The sequence below is a fragment of the Corvus brachyrhynchos genome, unplaced genomic scaffold (genome assembly GCF_000691975.1).
Source record: "Corvus brachyrhynchos isolate BGI_N302 unplaced genomic scaffold, ASM69197v1 scaffold255, whole genome shotgun sequence".
Lineage (NCBI taxonomy): Eukaryota > Metazoa > Chordata > Aves > Passeriformes > Corvidae > Corvus > Corvus brachyrhynchos.
The window spans coordinates 8,438,916-8,452,971 of NW_008238358.1; the positions used below are offsets into that span (position 1 = coordinate 8,438,916).

Below are 14,056 nucleotides of genomic sequence, written 5' to 3' on the forward strand. Positions count from 1 at the left end.
CAGGAATGCATACTGTTTCAGCAGTTCATGAATTTCTGTGGGTGAACCTCGAATACTATGTTTTACACAGTTACAAAACCAGAACCAGCCCCTGTATTTTCAAGACAGTAATTTCTGGTAAAACATATACAAAAACCAAGTACTGAACAAACTCAGTTTTAAGATTCTTTTTTGTCCTGGTTTCAATGACTTAGAAATGTACGCTAAATAGACAAAAAGCAAACTTTATAAGAATTTATTGTCCCAAAGTATTGCCAAAAATCCAATGCTTTTTCAATCAAGTGTTGCCATCATACAAGGGCTAATCAGAGCAATTAATTTTCTTCAGCTTTTTTTGGGGGGGATGGTGGGGGGTTTGATGGGTGTTTTCAACATTTTTGATTTGTGTACATTATGGTTTAAATAGATCCAGAATTCAGCTCCACATATACAGATACAGATAACCATGTTTCATACAAAGAAAGTACCCTCTCTTGGAAAACACTTTGTTTTTTAGTATTGGAATTCTCAAAATGGGTACCTAAGTGACACCTACAACAAAAATGTTTGAAGAATCATGCAAGCTGAAGCAGCTGTTCCTTTTCTAAACTAATTTTCTCTAATATTTGACTTTATTTAAATCATAATATCCAAAAAAGCCATCTTGTGAATGTGAGAATTTGCATACATCATTATGTGAAGGTATAGTACATTTTCAAGTGTCTGAATTAGTTCATGACAAATGCTGGATATTTTCTTTAATTTTGCTTTAGATTACAGCAGCTTTAAAGTTTTTAGTAATACGACGAATGTGCTGGAAAAAGAAATTTAGATTTCAAAAGAACAAAGCTATGTGGGTTGCCAGAACTGCTGAAAAGTTCAGAAAAGATATTAACTTTTAAAAGCTAAAAATTTCACATATAATGCTTGTTTTTAAATATGAGCACAGTCCTAGAGTTCTCTTTACCTGATACACTGTTATTTATAATGAAAGAGTACATGAGAACATTATGCTATTTTTGGCCCAATAAATAGTTAAGGAATTAGAACAGCATAATGAGGGAACATTCAGGGGAAATGGGAAACAAACAGAAGGTAATATTTTGGACAGGAGCCATAGCAATTGTGAAGAATGTGGTATCTTGCACTGAGGTAATGTAGGGACATGGAACATATAAAGGCCTGTCAAATTCTTCCACCTATGGAACTGTTCTTCTAAGGTCTTAGAAACAGCATAGTCCAGGTTAATATCAGCTTGTAAAGCACACAATTTCAGCAGTCAGGCAAAAGGATTATCCAGTATAACTGACTGTAGCAAAAATAATCCTATTTACTAATTTTCAGGGGAGCAATGTTGTTCTATGACCCACGTGTCAGTTCAACACAAACTTCAATCATTTCCCTTTATGTTGTGAGCAATCAAATGACATTATCAACCATAATTAGTGATCCCAACAGTATTGTGAAACAAAGAAAAAGTAAGAGCAATACCTAAATTGGTAAAAAGGAGAGATTAATTTAATTCAATTTTTGTGGCTTTAAGTGTCCTCAGATCAGTAGCAAAGGATGAAACTCAGAAATACTAATGTTTCCAGATATCAGTTATCTTATGATATTTTTGTTTGTTTACCTATTCTTCTTTCATATTATTTTTCTTTTTTTTTTTTTTTTTACCTGAAAGACTCCCTATTCCTGAAGAAAGTGATCCAAAATTAGAATCTTCTAACGAAGTGTATATCTCACATCTATGGTATGTAAAGTAGAATGTACAGTATAATAATTTTTACTTTCCTGTTTTCATATAGGTCTCTTTGGTTAGCTTAACAGCAAATGCATTGGGTTACTCTGAACTTGGTGCCATTAAGTCCCTTAGGACACTAAGAGCTTTGAGACCTCTAAGAGCTTTGTCACGATTTGAAGGCATGAGGGTAAGACAACATGAAAGAATCTGAAACTATGCATGCATAGAAAAAATACATGCATGCACAACAAGGAATGACAAGTCCATGCAGAAGGGCTGCACTACCTTTTTATCGCATATCTTTTACTAACAGATAAGCAAAAAGCTTCATCAATTCACCTGAATCCATATGCAGTATCACATAGAACTTACATTTATTAAGGTTACTTTACTTTCTAGCCAATCTCAGGAGTTTTTCATATGAGTCTTTGAAACCGCCAACCATGAACTCTCTTAACAGAGTCTTAATAATAAATAAAATGTAACAAAATTTTATTTGTTTTTTTACTGAAAAACATATCACAATATTTATACAGGACTCTAATTTAGCATTAGTTAACAAAGATATTTTCTGATAGAAATTGAAATTCTTCATTTTTCATTATATTTTATAAGCCCCCTTTCATCTAACCCCACTGAATTTTATTAGATGATACTACAGATATATTCATACCCACTAGTGGTTTAAATCTATTTCTGAGTTTGGCTGACTTAAAAAAGCAAATCAAGTTCTTTGATTCCTGTATGAAGTTATTTTTTTTGTAAGGTAAATGCTTTTGTATTTCAACTAATCTCTATTCAATATTCAATACAATGTATACAAGGTTATTTCTTGCTACTCTGAATAATTTAGAGACCCTGCTTACTATTCATCTCACTCAAGAAGGCATTTTGACTTATTTTTTCATTTGTTTATACCTTCTGTTCCTTAAAGCCACTGAATACGAACTAACTCTATATGCATGTCAATGAAATATGCTTTAAGAGAATGCTTTTTCCTGCATCATAGAAACATAAGAGGAAACAATGCAAAATCTTTAGAAAAAAATCCAAGATTAATGAAGTCAAACCGAGGCTTTGAATTCTTTTCCTGAAATTGTATTCAGCAGACTACCTATCTCTACTTCAGAATGCAGCAGAAAATACATTGCTAACCAATAATTACTAGATTTAAATTTCAGCCTCATGCAGCAAATTGACTTTTAACAGTTTTCTCTTTATTTGAAACTCATGAACTGATATTCAAGAGGGTAAGAGCTGGTCAAGTACTACATAATATGCAACTATTTGATTTAGCCATTTTCTCTTTGTCTTTCTTTGTACATACTGTTCATGAACATTCAGGTAAATGTATGTGGTTTTGTGCAGAGAAATGTTGGGAAACTGCTGTCAGCTTTACTTTTTAAATTATGTTCTGGTCAGCTGCAGGAGGACTGGGAGACCAGTACAGATAATACGCAGGGAGGAAAAAAATGCAGCTCTTAAAAAGATATTGGAAGACAAGGTCATTTCTAGAAAGATGTCAAAATTGATTGCCAAATGTTTTATTTCATTTTTCTGTATCTTTACGTGATTGCCTTAGTAAATTTTCCACTTACAAGATTTAGGATATTCATGCATAAAGAAGCTGTTATTAAGGTACCTGTTATTTGAAATCTATTTACTGCTTTCCTCTATTGCTTGCTGAATAACTATGAAACTCTGCCAGAAGCCCAATCATATGATAGAATTTCAGCTACACAACATTAATAATTAATGAGCAATTTACTTTGTAGGAATCACAGACAAGCTTGGAAAAGCAAATAGGCTTCATCTCTGTCCTCCAATATTAATGGTAGTCAATGAAGTATCTGATTCCAGTCACTTTTCAGATTTGACTGGCCAAATATATATAGGCCTTATGGTTACTACATGCACTTCTGAAATAGCGGTTTTTTCCAAAGCACTTGGCAAGTATTCAAAACAGCTCACTGACAGTTGTTGGCATTACTTTATGAATGACTCACGAACAGTAAAACATTCAAATAATAAATAATTGACCAGCTCATAAGACTGTAGTCAAATTGCAGTCTTCTCAGAAACTGAGTTCATTACATAAGAATTCATAAAAAGAGATTCTTTTTTCTGCCTGCAGAAAGTAAAAATAAATCAGCCCTCTTTGCTTTCTTATATTGCCCATACCTACACTGAGCTGTGATAAAACAGAGATTTTATTCAGCATGTATTTAAATTTTACTGTTTACCCATGTTCAAAACTGTGCAAATTTTGCATTGAAAATGTAGAATATCTCAAGTGTTCCACAAGAGGCTGTATATATAAAAGACTCTGGATCATTTTGTAAAACAATTTGCCAAGTACTCGCTACTTTAATTCAGTCAATGTTTTTCTTAAGTAAGTATTCCATGAATAGGAAGAATGCAGCATTTTACACAGTCAGTAAATGCTAATGACTATTTTGTTATGCCTAAATATGAAACACACTTCAGATTTTAAGCTACGTTCTTAGAAGTCTTCAGCTATCCTCCTTAGTTACAACTTAATTTTATAATTATGCTGTTTCATAAATGGGATAAATTCTCTCTTTCCAAAGTAAATATAAGATACATGAATCACCTGTACCAAAATAGGGTACAAGTGATCCATAGCCTGTGCTTGCCTTAAGCACAGAAGTGAATTTTGCCCTATTAAAGGCATTTAGAATATCTGCTAGTATACTGAATTCTGAGAAATTTTCATACTTTCTATATTGAATCTCAAAACCGACTCCACCCAGATGCTGGAAGGCAAAGTAAAGGATTGCTTTAATTTAATTTAAATTTCTGTCTTAGGGTTTATATTCTCATCTCAATTAGTGTATGTACTAAGCAGAAGTAGCTGCAAACTGAGATTTGAATATACCCATTGCTTTTTGTTTAGCTTTTTAGTACTCGCAGTATAATGCTTTTGCGCTAGTTCTGAATTGGTATGCTACTTGAAAATATAGAATACTGAGTACATTTGCTTTGCTGAGTTAGAGAATTAAGTTACAATAAAGCATGCATTTGTGTCTAATTTCACAAAATAAAGCATGTCATGCTGTGCTTGATTTATTAGAGAAATAGTAGAAGGCAGTGAACAATCTGAAATCCACTTGCACTTTCAGTTTTGCATGCCTTATGCATATTTCTGGCTGATGGCTTTAAACATTTACTGTATTTCAAATTTCCAGTCCAATTTAATAACTTTTAAAATTAAATTAGAGCATTTGATGTCTTAAATATCCTCTAAAATTCAATGGCTATTCCTTAAGATTCCCTTACCAGGAAAGTGACAATGAGGCATTTTCAAGAGTACTCAAAACTTCATTAGTACGAAAGAAACATTCCTCATATAATTGAGTTATAAAACATAGCATCAAGTGTCTGTCATTACAGATTCACAACTAATAACAGGCTATATATTTCTATTTCATTTAGGATGCATTTCAGCTTGGATGGGGTGGACCACTTGTTCCTCCCCTAATCTGTATTATGGGTACAGTATTTCCCCCTTTTCTACCCTTAATGAGTACACTCTGACTAATCACTACATTGTATATTAAGGGTTACAAGGAGAGACAACCTTATCTGCAAATCCCAGTACCGGCAAAAGTAGATTCTATATATCCATCCTACATTGCTTCTCAATTGGTTTAAGTCTTTGGAAATAATTCCTTGAAATTTTGATGTTAAAGAAAAAACATGAAAATGAGCAAATTAGTTTTGTTTTTTAGAGTTTCTGGAGGTTTTTTTGCAGGAGAAAGGTACCTCAGCTATTTTAAGATTTTCAGTTGCTTTTTTAACTGAGATAGAAGTTGGCTTTGTTTAAAAATTTCAATCTGGCTTTTATATTGTTTTGGAAAGATCTATGCTTTATCCGGTTACTCAATTTATAGCTATATATTCAAAATAACCTGTAGAAAGTTTTGAACATTACTCATAATACATCAAACACATTCCAGAATACTGTGATCTGAATAATCACAACTACAGATATTGATATAATTGCAGTTTAAGTTTTTGCATAATTTTAAACACCCTATATGTTACATTAAGTAAATCACTCCAAGTGTACACACACAACAGATAACATATAACATCCCTTCTTGGAATATGAATTCAGTCTCCTTTGGCCTGTGTTGGAAACCAGTTTTCGTAATTTTTTTTATAAAATGCCAGTAAGAGTATTATCTTTCTTTTTTTTCCAGATTTGTATTTGTTGTATCTTACAGAAAACTCTTACTATTAGGATCAAAATTTAATGAAATTTGAATGGGATACATAATATAGTTTGCATTTTAATTGAAAACATTAAAGGGCGTGTAAAAGTCGACAACATTTCATTAATGCAACAAGGAGGGCAAAAAGTTGGGGCTTTTTTAACTGCATCCAGTGAAATATGAAGATACTATTCCCACATCAAGTAACTGCTATGTTTTCATGCTCATGTCTCTTTACAATATATACCAGGTCTTCTCAAACAAGTGGAGCCATGTGATTTATTGCTTGGCAGATAATTATTGTATTTTATCATACAGTGTGTTAAATTATGTCTTTTCTTCTACATTGTCTTCAAAAGTACTTTTTGCATACTTGATTTCTGGTGAGAAACAGAATCAGGCTGCTCCAATACCTCCAGTCTTCTGTTAAATCCAACAGTGTAGCTCTCTTTAAATAAACTGTTAACATGAATAACAAAGGCATGTGTTTCTACTTTAAACAAGTTAAACTTCCTTACAAAAGCTAGAACAGAACTGCAGAATCATGTAGTTGAACACCTCCGCTAACAATTGTGGCATTCCAAGATACAAACTCACCACACAATAGCGTAAAATTTCTCCAGCACCAAGTGTTATAAAAACAGTTTGTGCATTGTTTGAGAAAGTATTTTGCTTTCTTTGAAGATAAAATTCACTATCAGAAGCATTCTTCAGTCATGTGCACTTGTCCAGTAACAGTTACAGAAAAGTAGAAAATACAGTAATTGGCTTATTCAGGGACTGATTTTCTCCTCCTCTGAGATCTTTTATCCCTTACTTCAGTTTTATTTGTCCATTACTGTTCAGGTTAAGATTTACTTGTAACTCCTTGACAGGTCTCTTTGGTTCTTTCCACGTGCCTGCCTTTGCATATTCTCAGTTAAATCCAACTTTTTTTTACTATCACTGCTTGAAATGGTAGTTTTCTAACAATCTTCACTGTATATTCCCAGTACAGTCTTTATTTTACTCAAAAAATTGAAGACATTGTGGTAAATAATTTTTTAATTGGTTCAGATGAGGTGCTTCTCATGCCTAACACTGCAAAATGCATTCATTGTTTCTTTCAGGAAATAACCTTTCTTGCTTTTTAAAAAATTGATCTAAATAATTGTATAGTCCCACCATCATAATTTACTTCTACAAACTTTTGGTTTCCTAAATTTTTAGTGATCATGACTTAAAGATAAGCATTAGTTTGCTAGAATAAAAGTTTTTTTTATTTTTTCAAATTTCTTACAACTTTTCTAAACATTTTTCTAAATGTTATTTAATTCTGGCCTTACATAATCCTGGGTCATATCATTAAGAATAAAATACATGCATGGACATAGAATTAGGGCAAACTGTAGCAAAGGTGGAAACTAGTTTTTTACTACATACCTCTTAATGGCAAAGCCAAACTCTTCTCAGATGTGCTCAGTGGTAACAAGAGAACAGCTGTAAGTTGGGTTATGTGAAATTCTTAATTGATAGAAGGGGTTTAGGGAGGTTTGTGGTTTAATTTTTTTCATTTGGGGGGTGGGGGCATTTGATTTTCATTTTGGTGGGGATTTTTGTTTGGGTTGGGATTTTTTTTTTTTTTTTTTTTTTGTCAGGTAAATACTGGAACAATGGAATGTAGTTAGTGGATTATAGATCATACATTCATACCAACATGGTGCATCACTCTGATTTCTATTTGTGGGACAAACTTAGGAAAATTAGTTTCTTGCAAGAAATCCATTCAGATAAAATAGAGGAGTAATTAATTGAAAATGAGAAAGTTTGAATTACTTGGATTAATCTGCATTTTTAGGTTCCTAGAATCTAAAAATTCTCCTGATTCCTCCCTAACCATTATTTGGATCATGTCAAGTAGGTTGCACTTTCTCTCACAGACATACCTAATTTTCATCCACTGCTGTCTCTATAGCCGGTTCATAGCTGATCACCAAGCATATGCAGCATGCTTCTTCCCAGGGTACCATTCCAAGCTATTCAATGAGAAAACATGTCGTTTTGAGGTAAAAGGATTATTGCAATCTCTCTCTCCCTCAATTCCTTCTCTCTCTTTCTTCCTTTCACTTTCTGTCCTCATCTGCTAGACTGCAATATCACATACGTTTATTACCTGATCTAAACATTGATAAAATGGGATAATTTTTTGTTATTATCTGTGAGTAAAATTCCCATCTACAGTACTTCTGTGGCAATATATGTATAATTTATCCCTTCAACATAAAGAACTTTAATCCTTAGGTAGCCATTGTGTGAATCGACAGGTAACCAGGGTGACCACCAAAACACAGCTGAAATGCAACGAGTAAACTTTTTTCATTACCTTGTGAACAATGCTGGGAGGCAGAGACACATGGGGACGCTGGCTCCTTTAGGATTACTTCATCCTTGTGGGGACAGCAGGGCTCGCAGCCTGCCCCAATATATGAAAGGACTTCGCGCATGCGCAGCTTATCACAAAGCTGTGCTTTTATGATCTCTCTCTGTCTCCCAGCAGGAGGCTCAAGCATGTCTGTGAGAGTGTATTATCTCTACACAGGAATTCTACTTCTCAAAACAGGCAGAGGATAAACAACACTAGGCCTAATAAATGGAATTTTCCCACACTGGCATGCTTAGCATTCCCAGCTGCAAGTTCACTTTGAGAGAAACTATTCCCTCCTCACCAAATCTTCCAATTTTAACCTTTCCCTCCCAACAGCCATACATCTTCAATCCAGCTCCATGTATACAGTCAGATGAGACACGGTATCTCATGTGGTTATATTTTTCCTGTACTGCATCACCAGTTATCTTCCTTCATGAGCACCTCCAAACTTCACACTAAGCAACTGTGGCAGAGATCCCAGAGCCTCTACTGAGGGTCAGTCTTAATCCTCGGCACTGGGCTGTGTTTTAATTCCGTCTGCTAGCCCACAGGTCCACTACCTCCATTGGTTTTGTGACAAACACTTTCCACTGGCTTAGCTGCTCCTAAATTAAGGCCCATAACCATTTCCTCCATCCCATTGACTTTCTGCTGTGTTATGACTTGTAGAACTGCCTCCTCTAACTTCGGAGAAAGGCAGTTTCCATGATCAGTTTTATGGTACCAGGGAGAACAGAAAGCCATTATAACAGAATCAGATAGTGCTAATCTTTTTGATTCAGGGATGGGCTTTCTTCATGGTCTGCCTCAGATGCTCTTTTGATCCCCTGACTGGGATAGTTATTGTATGTTTACATACAGTTACTATGTCCTTTCCTCCCTTGCCTCAACTCTCCCACAGTTTAAGAGAGAATACACCTGTCTGTGGCTTGATACCCACTTGGTCAAGTCAGTGTGGTTTCAGAATCTTCTAGACTTCCTTGTGTACTGTCCCCCAGGTCCTTCACTATGAGCACATGCTAAATTCAGATCCCGTATGTCACCTGCACCTCCATCCATGTCCATTCATGGCATACCTCCTGCGCATTCCAGCAATCTTACCTATGTGCTGCACCAAGAATCTAAGCCAATGTCTCCTTGCTCATTTCTCCATCTTTCAGTGCAAATGTTCTCTCTGGCAGCTCTTTGGGAACTTCTCCTATTTAAGCATAAAATTATGAAGTTGACACATTCCAAGTGGAGGCAAATAAAGTACTTTTTAATTTTAAATAGAAAGAGTGACAGACATAGTTCTATAATCTCCCTTTCCATCCCAAAGATGGTTACTTCCTCCTCATTTGCATCAGGAACAGAGTTTGGAACTTCTTCACAGAATCTGCAAAAGTTATGGGAGAAGTGGATAAGTACTACTAAGATTTTTCCTTGTTTGTTTACAGATTTCAGGAGGCCCTGATATATCCATTACTCAGCTCCAATGTAGGAATTCCTGGAAATTCTGTGGTGGCTGAGGTGCCAGGATCTATGGAAAATACTCTCCTCTGGCAACTAAAATACATTCATATCTCACTATGTGTTCAGCTATGTCTGCCACAGCAGGGCTCAATCTAGTACAGCTTCCTTATATTCTATTGATACAGTAGGGATAAGCTGGTGTTTTGTACAATCCTTATTCTGCACATAGGAGCAGTTCCGATAAAAAACCTGATTTTTGGTCCAGTTTTGGTGTTTTTTGGAGAGTTTTCCAAAAGAAGATACAAACAGCAACCATGAAAAACAACTGGACTAATAATTTGTCTTGACATAAAGTCATATTGGCCAAAAGATAGGACATACAACTAGTATTGCTGTAATTCTTTTATCTTATGCATAAATCTGATATTGGAAGATAAATCTTACAGAAATTTAAACATGAAAAATTGTGTAGATATATGAAATACTGCCTTCTTCTAGAGGAGACATGGTTTCCCACAATGACTTTTTTTTCCCCTGGATGAATGTTGACTGGAAATGTAAAATAGTCTAGAGCCCCTTCATCTTTTTAGGCATCAGGTGTTGCTTCTCACTTGTTTCTTATTGCTGTTGCACCTACCTGAAGCTGTAGGAAGGTGAACAAGCAGAATCAACTTGGGCTGTTGCAGCTTTGCTCACTGGAGTCAGCCTGACCAGCAACATCCCAGGCTTGAGAAAATGCACAGGTAATTTATAAAACCAAACAAACACCTATGCAAACATCTTTTTCCAATTTACTGGCATTATATTCTGTATCAAGAAATAACAAAAAATAGGCCCAAGAGAATCTCCCCATTTAAAATAAAAAATGCATTTTGAATCAAGATTTAAAGAGCAAATAAAAATAAGAGCTGTAGTTGCCAACATTCTTTTAACCTTCTACAGACTCTTTCCAACAAGATGAGAATAACAATTTTTATTTGCTCAATTAATGCATTAAGAAATGCTAATTAACCTCTTTTCTGCTTTCAGTTCACTTTTCAATTGGTTCTCCCTTTCTTCTGTCCACTTGCTGTAGCTTATGTGTGTAGGTGTTGTCTGTGTATGCATGGGTGCTATCCTGGATATGTATTAGGTTTATGTCCTTGTTATCCTGAGATACCTCAGCTAATTCCTAAAGCAAATACAAAGAAAAAAAAAAAAAAAAGTAAACCAAAAAAATGCTGTTAAGGCAATCACTTCCAACTGTATGTGTTGAAATTAAAGACTTCTTCCTAAGGAGGACTTTACAGTCAGATGAGCATCTGACCAACATGTAAAAATACAGTTTCCACTGCTGGGGAAAAAAAATCAAACAGAAAAAAGTGCAAACAGAAAACAACTTCTGAAAGTTTTAATTTTCTTTTCTTCTTTTCTTAAAAAACCTTCCAGGGGGACTGGATAGCTCAAGGGGTTGGTAATAGGATACAGAGCCTTTCATCTCTAGGTCACCAGTTCGCATCCAGGCCAGGTCAGTAGTGACCAAAAATTGTTACCATTTGATGGGTTTTCAGTGACCTATATGAAGTAAGTTGTTGGAAGCATTGTTGGAACAATTGCCGGAAGCTGTTCTCTTTTCATCCAAGAGGATGTGGCTTATCTTTTCATAGTCTCAGTGGTGAGACTGCATTACCTGTTCATCTAAAGATGCAAGAAACACTGATGCTTTTTGTAGAAATCTTTTTTTCTACAACTATTATCAATTCATAATTGTTGTAACAGTTATTGTTGCTGTTAGTATTCTGCTGCCTGTTCTGGATCTGTGCTATGGTTCAATGGATGTCAGGGTTGTTCTAAAGGTAACTGCTACAGGCACTCAATTCATGCAAAACCATTCTTTGTGTGAGCAGAGGTAACCTTAACTTATTTGAGTTGCAGAACTAAATTCCCATCTTTCTTTCTTGACATCTTTATTTTCAGGTTTTTCATCAAGACTAAACAGAGGAATTCAATCAGTGTAACACATCTGGAACATTTTTATGAGTGGGGAGAAAAAGAGATAAGACAAGCACTAGCTGGCCTAGAATTTCAAAGCAGCAATAGCCTAATACAGTGTCATAGATCAGGTCAGACTTGGAACAAATTTCAGAATTTCTAATTCCATTTCTAATTTTTATGTTGTTCTCAGTTCCATGAAGCTAAGTAGCAACAGATTTATCACTGGGATCTTTTAATCACCAAAACAACAAGATATTAAAAAAAAAAAAAAGAATAACTAAATTTTTTTTTTTAAATCATGTTTTATAAAAGATAAGGATTATTCTGTTACAGGAAGGTCCCATTTCTACTGTCTGGCAATGGAGGAGACCCTTCTAAATGAAAAGAAAATAAGAAAATATGGCCTGGAAATAACATTTCTACCTAAGATCTCTAAACAGGTTCTAACTCCTGGCCATAACATTTGGGAGGAGGAGGGGAGGAGGGTGCTGAGTGACGAATAACACAACCACAATATTCCACTTTCAAAGACCTTCCAGAGGCTGTGAAATACAGGTAGTAAGATTGAGCAGTTCTAAGCTTGCTCACAACTATGTTGGTAGTGGGGAGGATGCATCTGTATCGTAGGGGAAAAAAGATGGACTAAGACAACTTAATATATTCCACTATCCATGCCAATCTTTTCCTGCCTTGCTGCAGGACTTAGATGACCAAGAATCAGAGCCCTGCTTTATATTTTATTTTACCTTCCCACCAGGTCCCAAAAGTTTACAGAAGAAAAAATGTAAAATTTAAAATAAAACATAACTTGTAAATGAGAATCTGGAATTGGATACTTAAGGAAAAACAATTTCTCATCACAAAAGTTTTGATAGGTCTGACAGACACATGTGATTAATTACTGTAATATCAGAACAATACACCTTTAATCTACATCAGGTTTATTGACATTTTGCCTGCAAGTGTCTGAGAAGGCAACCCCCCCCAAAAGTAATTAAAAATGCAAAATCGGAAGTCCTAAATACATACTTTTTTAGATAAATGAAGGGTATTGCTAACTTAATACATGAAAAAACAAGACTGGAGCTTGAAATAAATTATGTTGATTCAAGTAGAAACATACTGCAAACCTGTCTTGCTTTCATATACAAAGAAATTAATCTTTGTTATAATCTTGCATGGAACAATAAGGCAATAAAGTTCTGTATTTAATTCGCGCATAATTCTTATATGTAGAGCTTAGTTTCTAGATTCATGGCATTTGTGTTCTCAGCTTGAATTTCAGAACTCTGTTGATCAAATCTACAGGTTGCCATTTTGCTTTAAACATTTTTTAAGCTATGATTTCATGCATTTTTAGAATTTTATGATGTCTATATTTTTCATTTAGCACATTTTTCTTTTTTATCTAGAACACATCAGTGTCAGGCATCATCTTACTACTGCCAGGTCTTCTTTTTTGTTTTTCTATTAATTATTTTCATTTTTTCACTCATTTTCTTTTCATTACATGTACTACTGTTAATATTTTAAAAGAACAATGCAATGCTACGGTTATTAATGTACTGCTTTAAAATTTATAGTATTAGTTTCTGAATAAGCCTTTATTAAGGAATGGTGAAACAGTATACAAAGATGTATTGCTGTAAATATGCTTATACTCTTTTCTCTTTCCCCCTGTATTTGTGTACTAGGTGGTTGTGAATGCCCTTTTAGGAGCAATTCCATCCATCATGAACGTGCTTCTCGTTTGTCTTATATTCTGGCTAATTTTCAGCATCATGGGAGTAAATCTGTTTGCTGGGAAGTTCTACTACTGTGTTAACACCACAACTGATGAAAGGTTTGAAGTCGACCAAATCAACAATTTTAGTCAGTGCGAGGAACTCATAAAAAACAATCAAAGTGCCCGATGGAAAAACGTGAAAGTAAACTTTGATAATGTAGGATTTGGGTATCTTTCTTTACTTCAAGTAGTAAGTGATCACTCTTTATATACCTTTTCCTGTTTATATGCAGTAGTGAAAAGCAATTCTAGCAACAGAGAGAAAACATTTACCTGATGATTTTTATCTGTGACTTAGTAGTACTGCTACACTGGTAGTTGATTACTCTTTTCATCATAAGCAGCAAGTAGAGTCTATTATGATGAATAAAGAATTTTTAGGATATCTAATGACACACCTTCCTATTTATGGCTCCCTTAGTCCTACAGCTCCTTCTAATTTTTAAAGTTTCTAGAAGTACCTAGGAATGGTATTCAGG

At 34.7% G+C, this 14,056-nt stretch overlaps 1 protein-coding gene and 1 long non-coding RNA gene across 3 annotated transcripts in view; one reads left to right on the forward strand and one right to left on the reverse strand.

Moving 5' to 3' along the window:
- Window positions 1-14,056, forward strand: part of LOC103616593 (sodium channel protein type 1 subunit alpha) — a 93,859-nt gene that overhangs the window by 66,811 nt on the left and 12,992 nt on the right. Inside the window, 2 exon segments of the mRNA XM_017735643.1 lie at window positions 1,785-1,907; window positions 13,486-13,767. Of these exon segments, the coding sequence (XP_017591132.1) occupies window positions 1,785-1,907; window positions 13,486-13,767 (405 nt within the window).
- Window positions 2,203-11,206, reverse strand: LOC108447030. Of its 2 annotated transcripts, XR_001862390.1 has the most exons (3): window positions 8,321-11,206; window positions 7,884-7,973; window positions 2,203-6,417 (listed from the first exon to the last, which is right to left on the reverse strand). It is a non-coding gene; the product is annotated as an uncharacterized LOC108447030 (long non-coding RNA). The 2 variants fall into 2 exon arrangements; XR_001862389.1 differs by having other exon boundaries at window positions 2,203-7,973.